This window comes from Triticum dicoccoides, chromosome 4A (assembly GCF_002162155.2).
Source record: "Triticum dicoccoides isolate Atlit2015 ecotype Zavitan chromosome 4A, WEW_v2.0, whole genome shotgun sequence".
Classification (NCBI taxonomy): Eukaryota; Viridiplantae; Streptophyta; class Magnoliopsida; order Poales; family Poaceae; genus Triticum; species Triticum dicoccoides.
The window spans coordinates 474,563,793-474,581,345 of NC_041386.1; the positions used below are offsets into that span (position 1 = coordinate 474,563,793).

The 17,553-nt window shown below is 44.1% G+C and overlaps 1 protein-coding gene across 1 annotated transcript; it reads right to left on the minus strand.

The window, feature by feature from the left end:
* Positions 1–10,856: 10,856 nt before the first annotated feature.
* LOC119286273 (GPI transamidase component PIG-T-like) lies at positions 10,857–16,062 on the minus strand. The gene is made up of 5 exons (XM_037565646.1): positions 15,699–16,062; positions 13,803–14,996; positions 13,455–13,604; positions 13,150–13,330; positions 10,857–11,322 (listed from the first exon to the last, which is right to left on the minus strand). The coding sequence occupies exons 1-5, from the start codon at positions 15,939–15,941 to the stop codon at positions 11,150–11,152; spliced, it is 1,941 nt and encodes a 646-aa protein (XP_037421543.1). The 5' UTR covers positions 15,942–16,062; the 3' UTR covers positions 10,857–11,149.
* Between the last annotated feature and the right edge of the window lie 1,491 nt (positions 16,063–17,553).

Consider the following 17,553-nt stretch of genomic DNA (forward strand, 5'->3'; position numbering starts at 1 on the left):
GGAGAGGGAAGAAAGGAAAGGGGGGGGGGCGCCGCCCCCCCCCCACCTTGTCCAATTCGGACTTGGGAGGGAGGGGCGCGCGGTAGCCCCTAGGCCTCCTCTCCTCTTTCTCCACTAGGCCCATTAAGGCCCATTAGGTTACCGGGGGGTTCTGGTAACCTCTCGGTACTCCGATAAAATGTCGATTTCACCCGGAACACTTCCGATGTCCAAATATAGGCTTCCAATATATCAATCTTTATGTCTCGACCATTTCGAGACTCCTCGTAATGTCCGTGATCACATCCGGGACTCCGAACTAACTTCGGTACATCAAAACTCATAAACTCATAATATAACTGTCATCGAAACCTTAAGCGTGCGGACTCTACGGGTTCGAGAACAATGTAGACATGACCGAGACACGTCTCCGGTCAATAACCAATAGTGAAACCTGGATGCTCATATTGGCTCCCACATATTCTACGAAGATCTTTATCGGTCAGACCGCATAACAACACACGTTGTTCCCTTTGTCATCGGTATGTTACTTGCCCGAGATTCGATCGTCGGTATCTCAATACCTAGTTCAATCTCGTTACCGGCAAGTCTCTTTACTCATTTCGTAATACATCATCTCGCAACTAACTCATTAGTTGCAATGCTTGCAAGGCTTATGTGATGTGCATTACCGAGAGGACCCGGAGATACCTCTCCGACAATCGGAGTGACAAATCCTAATCTCGAAATACGTCAACCCAACATGTACCTTTGGAGACACCTGTAGAGCTCCTTTATAATCACCCAGTTACGTTGTGACGTTTGGTAGCACACAAAGTGTTCCTCCGGTAAACGGGAGTTGCATAATCTCATAGTCATAGGAACATGTATAAGTCATGAAGAAAGCAATAGCAACATACTAAATGATCGACTGCTAAGCTAACGGAATGAGTCAAGTCAATCACATCATTCTCCTAATGATGTGATCCCGTTAATCAAATAACAACTCTTTGTCTATGGTTAGGAAACATAACCATCTTTGATTAACGAGCTAGTCAAGTAGAGGCATACTAGTGACATTTTGTTTGTCTATGTATTCACACATGTATTATGTTTCCGGTTAATACAATTCTAGCATGAATAATAAACATTTATCATGAAATAAGGAAATAAATAATAACTTTATTATTGCCTCTAGGGCATATTTCCTTCAATCTCCCACTTGCACTAGAGTCAATAATCTAGTTCACATTTCCATGTGATTTAACACCAATAGTTCACATCATTATGTGACCAACACTCAAAGGGTTTACTAGAGTCAATAATCTAGTTCACATTGCTATGTGCACCCAAAGAGTACTAAGGTGTGATCATGTTTTGCCTGTGAGAGAAGTTTAGTCAACGGGTCTGCCATATTCAGATCCGTGTGTATTTTGCAAATTTCTATGTCAACAATGCTCTGCACGGAGCTACTCTAGCTAATTTCTCCCACTTTCAATATGCATCTAGATTGAGATTTAGAATCATCTGAATCAGTGTCAAAGTTTGCATCGACGTAACCCTTTACGACGAACCTTTTGTCACCTCCATAATCGAGAAACATATCCTTATTCCACTAAGGATAATTTTGACCGTTGTCCAGTGATCTACTCCTAGATCACTATTGTACTCCCTTGCCAAACTCAGTGGTAGGGTATACAATAGATCTGGTACACAGCATGACATACTTTATAGAACCTATGGTTGAGGCATAGGGAATGACTTCCATTCTCTTTCTATTTTCTGCTGTGGTCGGGTTTTGAGTCTTACTCAAATTCACACCTTGTAACACAGGCAAGAACTTTTCCTTTGACTGTTCCATTTTGAACTACTTCAAAATCTTGTCAAGGTATGTACTCATTGAAAAAACTTATCAAGCGTCTTGATCTATCTCTATAGATCTTGATGCTCAATATGTAAGCAGCTTCACCGAGGTCTTTCTTTGAAAAACTCCTTTCAAACACTCCTTTATGCTTTGCAGAATAATTCTACATTATTTCCGATCAACAATATGTCATTCACATATACTTTTCAGAAATGTTGTAGTGCTCCCACTCACTTTCTTGTAAATACAGGCTTCACCACAAGTCTGTATAGAATTATATGCTTTGATCAACTTATCAAAGCGTATATTCCAACTCCGAGATGCTTGCACCAGTCCATAGATGGATCGCTGGAGTTTGCACATTTTGTTAACACCTTTAGGATTGACAAAACCTTTTGGTTGCATCATATACAACTCTTCTTTAAGAAATCCATTAAGGATTGCAGTTTTGTTATCCATTTGCCAGATTTCATAAAATGTGGCAATTGCTAACATGATTCGGACAGACTTTAAGCATCGATACGAGTGAGAAAATCTCATCGTAGTCAATACCTTTGAACTTTGTCAAAAACCTTTTTCGACAAGTCTAGCTTTGTAGATAGTAACACTACTATCAGCGTCCGTCTTCCTCTTGAAAATCCATTTATTTTCTATGGCTTCCCGATCATTGGGCAAGTCAACCAAAGTCCATACTTTGTTCTCATACATGGATCCTATCTCAGATTTCATGGCCTCAAACCATTTCGCGGAATCTGGGCTCATCATCGCTTCCTCATAGTTCGCAAGTTCGTTATGGTCTAGTAACATGACTTTCAGAACAGGATTACCGTACCACTCTGGTGCGGATCTCACTCTGGTTTACCTACGAGATTCGGTAGTAACTTGATCTGAAGTTATATGATCATCATCATTAGCTTCCTCACTAATTGGTGTATTAGTCACAGGAACAGATTTCTGTGATGAACTACTTTCCAATAAGGGAGAAGGTACAATTACCTTATCAAGTTCTACTTTCCTCCCACTCACTTCTTTCGAGAGAAAACTCCTTCTCTAGAAAGGATCCATTCTTAGCAATGAATGTCTTGCCTTCGGATCTGTGATAGAAGGTGTACCCAACTTTCTCCTTTGGGTATCCTATGAAGACACATTTCTCCAATTTGGATTTGAGCTTATCAGGATGAAACTTTTTCACATAAGCATCGCAACCCCAAACTTTAAGAAATGACAACTTTGGTTTCTTACCAAACCACAGTTCATATTGTGTCGTCTCAACGGACTTAGATGGTTCCCCTTTTTAACATGAATGCAACTGTCTTTAATGCATGACCCCAAAAACGATAGTGGTAAATCAGTAAGAAACATCATAGATCACACCATATCTAATAAAGTACGGTTACGACGTTCGGACACACCATTACAGTGTGGTGTTCCAGGTGGCGTGAGTGGTGAAACTATTTCACATTGTTTTAACTGAAGGCCAAACTCGTAACTCAAATATTCTCTTCCACGATTAGATCGTAGAAACTTCATTTTCTTGTTACGATGATTTTCCACTTCACTCTGAAATTCTTTGAACTTTTCAAATGTTTCAGACTTATGTTTCATCAAGTAGGTATACCCATATCTGCTCAAATCATCTATGAAGTTCAGAAAATAACGATACTTGCCGTGAGCCTTAATACTCATCGGACCGCATACATCAGTATGTATTATTTCCAATAAGTTTGTTGCTCGCTCCATTGTTTCGGAGAACGGAGTCTTAGTCATCTTGCCCAAGAGACATGGTTCGCAAGCATCAAGTGATTCATAATCAAGTGATTCCAAAATCCCATCAGCATGGAGTTTCTTCATGCGCTTTACACCAATATGACTTAAACGGCAGTGCCACAAATAAGTTGCACTATCATTATTAACTTTGCATCTTTTGGCTTCAATATTATGAATATGTGTATCACTACGATCGAGATCCAACAAACCATTTTCGTTGGTGTGTATGACCATAGAAGGTTTTATTCATGTAAACAGAACAACAATTGTTCTCTAACTTAAATGAATAACCGTATTGCAATAAACATGATCAAATAATATTCATGCTCAATGAAAACACGAAATAACACTTATTTAGTTTCAACATTAATCCTGAAAGTATAGGGAGAGTGCGATGATGATCATATCAATCTTGGAACTACTTCCAACACACATCGTCACCTCGACTTTTACTAGTTTCTGTTTATTCTGCAACTCCCATTTCGAGTTACTACTTCCAACACACATCGTCACCTGTGCCCTAGGAGGAGGCGCACAGGAGGAGTCCTACTCCTACCGGGAGTAGGACTCCCCTCCCTTTCCCTAGTTGGATTAGGACTTGAGGGGGAAGGAGGAGAGGGAAGAAAGGAAAGGGGGGGGGGGCGCCGCCCCCCCCCCTTCTTGTCCAATTTGGACTTGGGGGGGGAGGGGCATGCGGCAGCCCCTAGGCCTCCTCTCCTCTTTCTCCACTAGGCCCATTAAGGCCCATTAGGTTACCGGGGGGTTCTGGTAACCTCTCGGTACTCCGGTAAAATGCCGATTTCACTCGGAACACTTCCGATGTCCAAACATAGGCTTCCAATATATCAATCTTTATGTCTCGACCATTTCAAGACTCCTCGTCATGTCCATGATCACATCCGGGACTCCGAACTAACTTCGGTACATCAAAACTCATAAACTCATAATATAACTGTCATCGAAACCTTAAGCGTGCGGACCCTACGGGTTCGAGAACAATGTAGACATGACCGAGACACGTCTCCGGTCAATAACCAATAGCGGAACCTGGATGCTCATATTGGCTCTCACATAGTCTACGAAGATCTTTATCGGTCAGACCGCATAACAACATACGTTGTTCCCTTTGTCATCGGTATGTTACTTGCCCGAGATTCAATCATCGGTATCTCAATACCTAGTTCAATCTCGTTACCGGCAAGTCTCTTTACTCGTTTCGTAATACATCATCTCGCAACTAACTCATTAGTTGCAATGCTTGCAAGGCTTATGTGATGTGCATTACCGAGAGGGCCCAAAGATACCTCTCCGACAATCGGAGTGACAAATCCTAATCTCGAAATACGCCAACCCAACATGTACCTTTGGAGACACCTGTAGAGCTCCTTTATAATCACCCTATTACGTTGTGACGTTTGGTAGCACACAAAGTGTTCCTTCGATAAACGGGAGTTGCATAATCTCATAGTCATAGGAACATGTATAAGTCATGAAGAAAGCAATAACAACATACTAAACGATCGAGTGCTAAGCTAACGGAATGGGTCAAGTCAATCACATCATTCTCCTAATGATGTGATCCCGTTAATCAAATAACAACTCTTTGCCTATGGTTAGGAAACATAACCATCTTTGATTAACAAGCTAGTCAAGTAGAGGCATACTAGTGACATTCTGTTTGTCTATGTATTCACACATGTATTATGTTTCCGATTAATACAATTCTAGCATGAATAATAAACATTTATCATGAAATAAGGAAATAAATAATAACTTTATTATTGCCTCTAGGGCATATTTCCTTCAAATCACACCATTCAAAGAAGGCTTCTGCACACAAAAACAGGCCAAACTGACGGCCGCTGCCGTGTGGCCAACTGTCCATGCCATTTGTCCGCCACATTTTTTCGCCGTCCACCGCCCCACAGCTATAATAGGCCGGCGCTCCCCGTCCCCGGTTCATCTCCTCGCTGCCCACAACTCCATTTCCCTCTCCACTTCCCTCTCTGGCTCCACTCCCCTCATCTTCACTATGATGCTTTCCCTATGGTTGGATTGGGCGCTGCTCACGGAGGAGGAACGGATCCTGGACAAGGAGGACGCCCTCATCACTAAGGAGAGAAGTGGGATCACCGGGACGCGCTTGAGGTCGTGCAGGAGAATGTTTCCCTCGTCCCTAAGGAGTGGGATCACCAAGATGGGTTGGAGTGCATTACGGGCTGTAGTGCGTCGCAGGCCACCTCCTGCCAGCCTGAAAGTCTGCGCAATGACGCACAGATGGCCGCCTCATTGTTAAGGAGGCATATGATGTCCGATACGCCTCATATGCCTTAGGTCGTCCGCCTCGGTGAAGTCTTAAGGAGACCGTCATCGTGCAGTCACTGGCGGTGGAGACACTGGAGAGGAGCATGCCATTTGGCGTGAGTTCGAGGTGGCACAACCAGCAACAAGGAAATGGACACGGAAAGGGAGCGCACACCAAGGATCGTGGCCGCGTTTACCATGTTGCTCACGTCCCCTACAAGTCTCACTCCGACGAGAACCGCATCGGACCGTCACAATGCCCTACCTAGTCGGCGAGCCAACTCCTCGCATATGCATGTCCCGTTCATAGCATTCACTATCGACTCGGGCTCATGAAAATGCAGGCTATAGCTGCTACATATATATATGTGTAAAAGTGACATTTTTTGAACTACTCGTCTGTTAATTATGTATCCTATATAAGACCATTGTATTGCAATGTCATGTCAATTTAAGTGTTGAATCCCTCCAACTAAGTGTATGAGTACCGAGTTGATGAAACCAAAAGTTAAAGAAAAATAAAAAGAAAACCACATTATGACAAACTCTGAGTTTGTGCGTTGCCTCGGCAGCCTCAAAAAATTCATGGACCGCACTCCATGCACATTCTGATGGTTGCTAAAGTTGCTAAAAAATGTACAAGGTGCAAACTAAACCTGATCATACACCAGGCCAGGCTTCAAAAAGCCCCAACCTCATACTCCAAGCCCAAGCCCAAGCCTGGCCTGAAGCCCAAAAATATGCATGTTCTCAAGCCCAAGCCCAGCCCAAATGCAAGACCAAAGCCCAAAAGCCTAACACAAGTGTTGTTTTTTTAGTTCCACGCATCTAAGCCCAGCCCAAAATGTTGAAAAATGGAAGCCTGGGCCCAGCCCAGATATCCCCTCAGGCTGTAAAACAAAGCCCAAACCCGGCTCAAGTGACAAGCCCAACCCAGCCTGGCCCAGGTTTGTGGGCCAGGGCCGGGCTGCCCATGATCAGGTTTAGTGCAGACACAAGGATAAGGATGCTCGGTTTACCATGTGGATGTTCTTGGGTACTCGGTTTACCATGTGGATGTTGCAATTCGTGAACCAGGGTTAGATCCATGGAGAATGACAGTGATTTATGGGGAGGCCCAGACCCACCTTCGTCATCAAACATGGGACACTATCAAAAATATAAGCAATTCTAGTGATCTACCGTGGCTTTGCATAGGTGACTTCAACGAAGTTCTTCGTCCGGATGAACATGAGGGAATCAGACAGCGGAGTAATGCCCAGATCCAAGCTTTCCGTGATGTTGTGGACGGCTGCATGTTGATGGATATAGGGTTCAAGGGAAGATTTTGGACATTTGAAAAGAAAGTCGCGGGTGGATCTTATACTAGGGTCAGATTAGACCGCGCTCTCGGGTCGGCAGAATGGTGTGCTCTTTTTCCTAATGCAAGCTTGACCCACCTAGAGGCAGCCACTTCGGATCATTGTCCTATCCATCTCGAGCTGAATCGGGAGCAAACAACACCAAGGACAGCGCCCAAGATCTTCAGGTATGAAGTGGCATGGGAAACCCATAATAGTTTGAAGGATACAATCAGAGAATCGTGGTCGTCAAGTCAGCCAGGGGTGCAAGTGGATGATGTAAAAGAGAAGTTGGCTCGGCTGGCAAACAGGCTAAAGCGTTGGGACATGGACACTTTCGGATCAGTTCAATCAGAAATCAAAAATCTAAAAAAGGAATTGGGTAGACTTCGGGCTGACCCAATGCGTACTGGTCCTAGCCATCTGGAACAAAGATGAATGAAAGGCTTGTTGAATTGTACCATAGGGAGGAGATACTGTGGCGACAACGGTCGAGAATCGAGTGGCTTACTACGGGGGACAAGAACACAAAATTATTTCATATGAGGGCAAGTATGAGAAGGAAGAAAAATATGATCAAGGCGCTCTCGGGTGCTTTGGGAATTATGGTGGATGATCCCGCAGAGCTTAAGAAGATGGTATCGAATTTTTATAAAGATTTATATATGACCGAGGGAGTCACAAACATGGAGGTTGTTTTACAGCATGTGCCACGCAAAGTCACATCAAATATGAATGACATTCTTTGTGCTCTTTATTCTGGAGATGAGGTGAAAGCAGCTTTATTTCAAATGTTCCCTACAAAGTCTCCAGGGCCGGACAGCTTCCCTGCTCATTTTTATCAGCGGCACTGGGATGTTTGTGGGGAAGAGGTCACAAGGGCGGTGTTGCGCATTGTCAAGGGAGAAGAAAGTGCGGGGTGTATTAATGATACTTTCTTGGTTTTAATACCAAAGGTAATGAACCCAACTCTTCTCACTCAGTTCAGACCCATAAGTTTATGCAATGTTCTGTATAAAATTGCATTGAAGGTGGTGGCGAATAGATTAAAGCAGATATTGCCAGATATTATTTCTGAAGAACAGTCTGCCTTTGTTCATGGAAGATTGATAACTGATAACATAATATGTGCCTATGAATGTCTGCATTTCATGAAGCGGAGCAAGGCAAAATCAAATAGTCATTGTGCTTTGAAGCTGGACATGATGAAAGCATATGATAGACTGGAATGGTCTTATCTAGAGGCTATTATGAGCAAGCTTGGTTTTGCACGAGCTTGGATTGATGTTGTCATGGGTATGATTAAGTCGGTCTCTTTTTCAGTGTTGTTCAATGGTGAAAAATAGAACATTTTAAACCCACCAAGGGTATCCGACAGGGAGATCCAATCTCCCCTTATCTTTTCTTGATTGCAGCAGAGGGCCTCTCGTGCCTCTTGAAATATGGAACTCAATCATCGCTTTTTGCGGAAGTACAGGTGGCCCCGACAGCTCCGGTTGTTAACCACCTTCTCTTTGCTGATGATAGCCTGTTGCTTTTTAAGGCGAGTAATGAGGGGGCGACTGAGGTATCAAACCTGTTGACTGCCTATTGTAATGCTTCTGGTCAGAGGGTGAATAATGAGAAATCCTCTATCTTCTTCAGCAAGGGTTGCCCACAGTCCGTTCGTGAAGGCATAAAAACTCTCTTGATGTGCACAATGAACAACTCAGTGAGAGGTATTTGGGCATGCCAACTGATGTGGGTCACTCGAGGAGCGGAACTTTCAAATATTTGAGAGACCGAGTTTGGGAAAAGATAAAGGGATGGATGGAGAAACTTTTGTCTTATGCGGGAAATGAAGTTTTGATAAAGGCGGTTGCCCAAGCTATTCCGGTTTATTCTATGGCGTGCTTCAGACTGCCACGAGGTATATGTGAAAATGTTACATCGATGATTCGACAATTCTGGTGGGGCAGTAAGAGAGGCAAGAGGAAGCCTTGTTGGGTCGCTTGGGACGTACGCACTAAACCAAAGTCTTTGGGAGGTTTAGGGTTTCGGGATATTGAGCTTTTCAATTTGTCACTCCTTGCAAGACAGGCTTGGTGATCGATTGAAGGACCTATGATGCTGAGCGCAAGAATACTTAAGTCAGTATATTATCCTTCTGTTTCTTTTTTGGATTCGGAGTTGGGTAATCACCCCTCACAAATATGGAGAGCTATTTTGGATGGAAGGGACGTGATATCTCAAGGCATCATTAGAAGGATTGGTACAGGAGAGAAAACAAGTATATGTAATCAAAACTGGTTGCCAAGGGCGGGGCTTATGAGGCCGATCTGCTCACTGGTAACCCAGCCACCTATTTTGGTCTCAGAACTCATTGATGCCTCATCTTCGTCATGGCGAGAGGAAGAGCTACGGAGAATATTTGTACCTGTTGATGTTGAGGAGATACTAAAAATCCCACTGTGTACAAAAAAGATAGAAGATTTCTGGGCTTGGGGAGAGGACTGTCGTGGCAAGTTTTCAGTAAGTTCAGCTTATAAATTGTTGTCAAACTTAAAGAGGTAGCGGGAAAATCTCTTGGACGGGACGGGAGGATCGTCAGCTATGGTACGAGAGCAGAAAGCTTGGACGTCCGTGTGGAATATCAAGGTTTCGTCAAAATTAAAGAACTTTATATGGAGATTGTGTAACGACTCGATACCGACCACGGATGTTTTACAGCATAGGCATATGGCAACGAGCTGTGTCTGTGCCTTCTGTTTGGCAGAGGACAGCTGGAAGCATGCCCTAATTGATTGTGTCGTTTCGAGGTGCGTGTGGTTTTTATCATCTAATGAGCTGGTTGAAACAATGTGTGATAATTTGAGTCTGAATGCAAAAAATTGGGTGTTCACGATGCATGAATTTCTGCCTCATGAGGAGTTCACGCGCATGGTGGTGACACTTTGGGCGATATGGAGGGCACGAAGGAGAGCTATTCATGAGGGTATATATGACAGTCCGTTGCAAATCAATCACTTCATCAATTCTTTCTTAAGGGACATTCAAATTCTAGCGATACCGAACCAGACAATCAAGAGCACTTTGAGCAGACCATCACAGTGGTTACCACCACCACAAGATCATGTGAAGATGAATGCTGACGCTGCAATACTAAATGATAATATGGGAGCCGTTGCTGTGGTCTGTAGAGACAGCAATGGAGTATTTTTGGGTGCATTGGCAATCACTATCAAACATATACATAACCCTGTTACACTTGAAGCTTTAGCAGTACGTGAGTCACTTTCACTTGCGGAGGATCTGTATGTTCAGAAAATACAAGTGGCTTCTGATTGCGAAAAGGTGATGGATGATATCAAGCAGGGATCGTTCGCCGGGCATGCTGCAATCATACATAAAATCATAGATCGCTCTCGTTCTTTTACTGCTTGTAACATTGTTCACGAGTATAGGAGCTCGAATTTCAAGGCTCACAATCTCGTTAGGCATGCACTTTCTTTAGGGTTTGGTCACCATGTTTGGTTAGGCCAACCCGGAGACTTGAATTTTATTCCTGTAAATGTTGGGACAATTTGAATAAAGCCCAGCGAGAATGTCTCAGAAAAAAAACAAGGATAAGGATGCATTTCTCGCCAGTTAAACTCTGTAATAAGTAAAGGGGCTGGAATGTCTGAATGAGGTGTAGGTCAACCTGTAGAAAGGAGTACAAACCGCCACGCTACAAAAATGTACAAGGTGTCAAGCTGCAACTGGGGCAGAATCTTCTTAACAACCAAGGATGTCACAGAAAAGATGGCCCCGATGCAAGCACCTGTACATGTAGGTAATACATACATGCTACAAAAGAAGAAGGATACGATCTACCACCGTGGATTTGATCAAAATTCTCAGCAGTATTAGTTCTCTAACTGTTCGACAAATAATGGAACACAATAGCTACTACTGCGACAAACACAACTTTGAGTAGTAGCTTTGACCTCAGCAGAGATGCAGGAGACGTGGATTCTGATTCTGACGGATCAACCTTCTGCCCCCTTAGCTTAGCTATCAATAGGGGAATGAGACCTCGTCTCTTATCTGTTACAGAATTGACACTGGTTAGACAAATGTTTAAGCTGTGGTAAGCTACAATCCTTACCAGTAAAGCTAGTGAGATGTGTTGAGGTCAAATTCAAGGAATCAAAATAGTCAAGCAATTGCCAGCAAAAAATCATTTGTGTAACAATATGAAGCAACTAGATGGATGATTCAACACCATGAGGTAACCACAAATTTGACACAGAAGCTATCATAACACCTTAAAGATTGTTTATGTTCCAATGCTACATACAGGAAACACTGCAACGAACTTTTGAGACTGAGACCAGCAACTGCAATCAGAAAGAATGATAGAGTAAACAGAAGAAAAATATCGTCAAATTTTCATTTTTATGTTATATCAACATACGCTCTGTGAGTCTAATAATCTAAACCCTAAAAGAATTTATTCCTTTCTGCAGGGGAGAGGGCAAAACCCAAAAAAGTTTATCCAGAAGATTAAGTATGGTTGATGAAACGAAGGAAAACAATACGTTTCAATTGAATCCGTACTGCTGGCAGAAAATTGATCTTTACATGAATATCAATCCTTGTTCCAATCCTCAGTTTATTGATACCCAAAAGAACTCTCCGTTCCTTTTTGTAAGACGTCATGTAAGAGATATAGGGCGTCTTACAAATGGGGACAGAGGGGAGTACCTCATACTGCTTTGGCATTTGAACTCTCCTAGTACAATACTAGTCCTATGCTTTCAGTTTTGGGGGAAAAATATAGAGAGAAGTGCATATTTCAACCCCGAACTCTTGCCCTGGTCTAATTTACAACCCCGAACTCCAATACAGTCTAAATTACAACCCCCAACTCTCAAAACCGGCTAGGATTCAACCCTCCCCTCTCTGTTGACCGGTTTTGACCAGTCAACGGGTCCAGTCAGCATGCCACATCAGCATTATTTTTAAAAAGCTGTAAAATAAAAAAATCCAGGAAAAGAAATAAAAAATTCAAATTTCCGGAGAAAAAATCAGGGAAAATAAATAAAATCGAATTTCCGAAAAACAAAATTATCAACTTTTCCATGAAAAACCAAAAATACTTAAAATAAAAAAATCCAAGGGAAAGAAAATTCAAATTCCCAAGAAAATTATATTAAAACTGTAAAATAGAAAAAAATTCTAAAAAAGTAATTTCCAAAAATGTTCATTTTTTTTATTTTTTTCCCCGAAAATTACAGAAAAGTTTCTGAATTTTTTTCACAAACTTTTTTCGTAAACTTGTTTTTTTTTATTTTTTCCCTGATTTTTTTCTCGATCTTACAGATTTTTATTTATATTTTTCTTGAATTTTTGAATTTTTTTTCGACATGGCATGCTGATTGGACCTGTTGGTCAAAACTGGTCACCCCTGGTCAAAACCGGTCAACAAGGAGGGGAGGGTTGAATCCTGACCGGTTTTGAGAGTTGAGGGTTGTAATTTAGATGGTATTGAAGTTCAGGGTTGTAAATTAGACTAGGGCAAGAGTTCAGGGTTGAAAAATGCACTTAGATAAAAAAGGGCAGCCCGGTGCACGTAGCTCCCGCTTGCGCAGGGTCCGGGGAAGGGTCCGACCACTTTGGGTCTATAGTATGCAGCCTTTCCCTACATTTCTGCAAGAGGCTGTTTCCAGGACTCGAACCCGTGACATCATGGTCATAAGGCAACAGCTTTACCGCTGCGTCAAGGTTTCAGATCCAACAGAAAAAATAAATCGTCGACCACCTCAGCATTTGAGATTGAGACTGAAGCAGTGCAAATTGCAATTCCCTAACAAGAGCTGACAGCATCATGAAAAACAAAAACGTATGACATGAACCAAGTACTTAAAATACCTGCTTTCTTCAATCCCCTCTCTTCCTCGCCAATTCTTCGTCTCAAAGCATTAAGTAGTGAGCCAAAATAAAGAGCTAAGACAGTGCAAGTGAAGGTGATAACATTGTATGGCATGCTAAAATCAGGAGTTGTCAATGGAACAAGCAACACTTCTGTGTACGACTTCACAACACCATCTTCCTGCAGGATAAAGACATACCGCAGTGAGAAAAATTAAAGCAGAATATTTCACATCTCCGCCATAGTAAGCGTTTTTCTTTCCCTGACACTACTGATGAACCCATAACATCTCTACAGCATATACCTTGAAGTTCTCTAGCAAAGGCGATACAAACAATGGATCAGCTTCAGGGTAACTTCGGCTAGAGTTGAACTCAGGAAAGCTAACCAAAGCTGATGGAATATCAAATCCTTGATTAGCATCAGGAGGGTATTCATCTATGTGTAGGAACCCCTGAAAAAAGGTCCATATACCATAGTCATAAGTCGGTGAAATTATTTAGTTATGCATGCATATCATTAACTGCAGAATGAACGGTGGTCAAGCAACAAGTGAAGACTTGGCCTAAAGGTCAGAAGTACAATACGAGTAAAAAGTGTATTTCAAATCCAAAAGGAACGTAATTTCGGTAGTTTAAGCAGCAGAGCACACCTTGTCGAAGTCCAAAGTAAGGGTAGCCAATTGCATACTGCAAGGAAACTTAAGAAGCATCTCCATTGTACCAGGCAAAAGCTTGTCTTCTGATGGAGTGACATGTATCTTGTCAACTACTTCTGATATAGCCTTGCTATTCCCATCGATGAAAACTTCTAGGCTGTGATAGTAGACCTTAACGTACCATGGAACAACCTGGAAAACTACAGCCTTTATCGAACAATCATTTGAGCTGTCCACTAGTTGCTTATCTAGACCAGTGGATAGAAATGACATAGCAATTGAGCCTCTTTCATTTCCGCTACCCATAAGAAATCTACTTGCATGATACGGCGCACGGGTGCAAGACCATATCAAGGGAAGCTTCCAAGTTATGCCCACATTCAAAGGCTTATCATTGTTGTAGTTGTTAACATCATACTCATATAGTGAAGAGGATTGGACTTCCAAGTTATCTAATTCTTTGAGGGACCTGTCTGGGGCAGTTGACAATACAAATAAATCATTATTCCATGAAACATCTGACCCAGCTTTGTGAACATTGTCAACTATGCCTTTCTCAATCTCTACAAAAACTCTGCTGGATTTAGAAACAAGACATTTCCCTGATAACTTCTTACTGAACAGATGTTCCATGGACCAGCTGGGCTGAAGTTGTCCACCAGTAGAATGTAGCTGTTTACCACTAACTGTATTTGGTTGCAGCACAACTGTGAGTGTTTGATCAAGAATAATACCAAGAGATTGTGATGATTTCAATTTTAGCTTCTGTGAATGGTAATATCCTTTATAAACTGAAGGCCTGTACAGCAAAGAAGCTATCCCAGCTTTGTCACGACACGGTAGAAGTTTCAGCCAAGGTGTTAGATTCTCTGTGCAGACAGCTTCCCGAGGCAATGCCCCATATCTTAGATTGCCTTCATTCAATTTAAATCCCCAACGAGGAGCAGAAAATGCAGTGGAAGACTCTAAGAAGTTGATGGATGCACAAAACAGTCCCGATAATGTGTGTGTCAGGTTCTTCCATGTGGCATCAATCTCGGCCAAAGGAAGGTCGAAAATTGCCCACAGCTCAACACCAGGGGGCTTTGCATTATTTGTTGACACTGGATCATATCCGCCCCATTGCTCATAATTCCACCTTCCTTGTGTGAAAGATAGCTCCAGTTCACTAATATGAAATTTTTGGACCTGGTTCAGACAGAACAGAATGATCTTAACAGCAATTCCAAAACATTCATACAAGGCAGTAGGAAGTTATTAAATAGATGAGCAGTGGAGGTTCCTTTACTCCTAGTTCATGACCGTGTAATTATCATACAGAATAGAAGAGGTTCGGAAATGCCTGGATTTTAGCAGCTGAGGTGCTAAAATAGGGAGAAATAAACATAGATAGGCAAGAGCACTTTTCATGAGGAAACTAGAAAGTTAACTAGATAGGTTGTTCTCTGCCAAGTGCTTTATAATCCTGACTTGCATCAACACTTTGACAAATTTTGATCTAAACTTAAGGCAGTTTACGTTCTAGAGATTATCCATGTCTCTCTCGCAAAGCCCAAACAGAAGCACCAGCCAAGTCGATTGGAAATTAAGGTATCCTAGATTTTACAGACATTTTAATTGCATCATTTCCACAATAGAATAGGAAACTGACTAGGAGAATAAATACCCCAATCTAATCCTAGCTGCAAGCCTGAAATAGATCAACATTCAACAGCAACCAGCTTTGAGGCAGTCACTGCACCTGGTGTTACTCTCGGTAGAGTGCCTACGGATCCAGATGGCTTAATTTCTGCGTCCCTAATTACACGAGCTATCCGAACAGAAACCATAGGACCGCAGGTAGCAAGAGATCTCTATGGTTGAGAAGAGGGATCTATGGGGGGTAAGTACCAGCTGGGAGATGGCCTTGGGGAAGAGGTGGTGGTGTCGGCCGGCGGCGGAAGCGGGAGGCGCGGAGGAGCGGAAGTGGAAATGGGCCAGCGCCTTGCGGTCCGGGAGCGGCCGGAGGAGCAGCTCCTCCGTGAACTCCTCCGCCGCCGCAGCATCTGCGGTGGCAGAAGCGGCTGCGGCCAGGAGGAGGAGGAGGAGCAGAGAGAGGAAGCAGAGCCGCTGTGCGGTGGACGGCGGCACCATCTGCGCCCGCGCAGAGTTGGTCGCCGTGGTTTTGCTGGGGCGCGTGGCGCCGGGATCACTCGGTAGCGCCTCCCTCAGGTCAGCTCGCGTTGCGATTCGGGGCCGATGATTTGGGTGCCACGACTCAAAATTGGGTTTTTGGGTCAGCCGGACCGATTGGGTGGAGGCCAGTGCTCTCCGCCGATCGACCGGCGCGTGACGCCGCGCGGCCGTCTGATTGACGCAAATACAACCGTTCGATTTGCCTCCTTGCCGGGTACCTCAAACCGCCTACGCCCTGGTAAAAAAAAAAAACCCGACCCAGCTAGGCTCCTCAAACCGGCTCCAAACTTCTAGGTTGTGTAGCACCTCTCATATCCAATCCAAATCTAGGATGGATATGTCGAGGCCCCGACGTGTCCAGACAGGTCTGCCACGTTAGCTCGGCCCACCGTGACCCGTACGTACCCTACATATAATCCCAATCCAGATGAACCCTACACCGTAGTCCACTCCAATTCCAGTCGGATATGTGCCGAGTGACGGCAGCAGTGCGGCCTCCAGTGGCGTCGGATCCGGCGCCGTCAACGACGTGCAGGAGCTCGCCCTCTGCATCGCGCTACATCGGTTCATCTTGGACCAGGGTGGTAGCGGAAGCTCTGGTTTCATGCCCTCTCCCGTTACCCAGCGACGCAGTACCACCGACGCCGCGGAACCCTCACGCTCTTCGCGCAGCTCCAGTCGCTCCACGCCCGTCCAGGTACGCCCCCACCACGCCCGCAACCTCAATCTGCTCCTCCGAAAGCATAATTTGCTCTGGACATCGTACGAAGGCACCATTGGGTCCTCGTGCCCACTCTGGCACGGACAGGACGTCCGAATAGGATACAGGACAGCGACGGGGGAGGTGATGGCCATGCGTCGGGCAAGTGCGCACGCGCCGGTGGATCCCATTGATGCGTTCTAAGCCTCGGTCCTCTGCCACCCCCTCACGTCAGCGGAGACGGATGCACGGCGGCTCCACCACAAAAATTGCCAAAGCACTTCAGCTCGCCATCGAGCTGTCGGAGTGTGATGCAACGAACAAGGCGAAGGCGATTGGGCATGCCAAGGTGCGGGAGCGCCTGTTTCAGAAGGTGACCACCGGCCAGATCTCCTCCAACGATGACTCGAACGTCACCGATGGCTCCAGCTTCGACGATGACGCCTCTCCAACCGTCGTACACGGAGGGGTACAGTCCCACCGACGACCGAAGGGGGAAGGGGCCGATAAGGAAATGGTGATTTCCTCCGCCCTTCTCCGTCGCTCCGTTTAATTTAGTTTTTCTTATGTTTAAGTACCGCTCGACGATGCAAACTTGTTATTTTCTTTGTCCGATGACCGCTAAGATGTGAAGTATGCCCGATTTAAGTCTGATTGTTGCTAGTTTGTTGATCTATGTAGGTTTATTTTTTTACGTTGCATGAGTTGCATGGATACGAGTGTTCGTATATGAGGTACACAACCGCAGACGCAGCAAAATAAGGGATGCCCGGTCCAAGCGCATCTGCGGACGTCTGAGGGGCCAGATTAGGTGTATCCGGCTGTAGATGCTCTTACCGCTTCATCCAAAATAGTGAGTCCTCCCTCTCC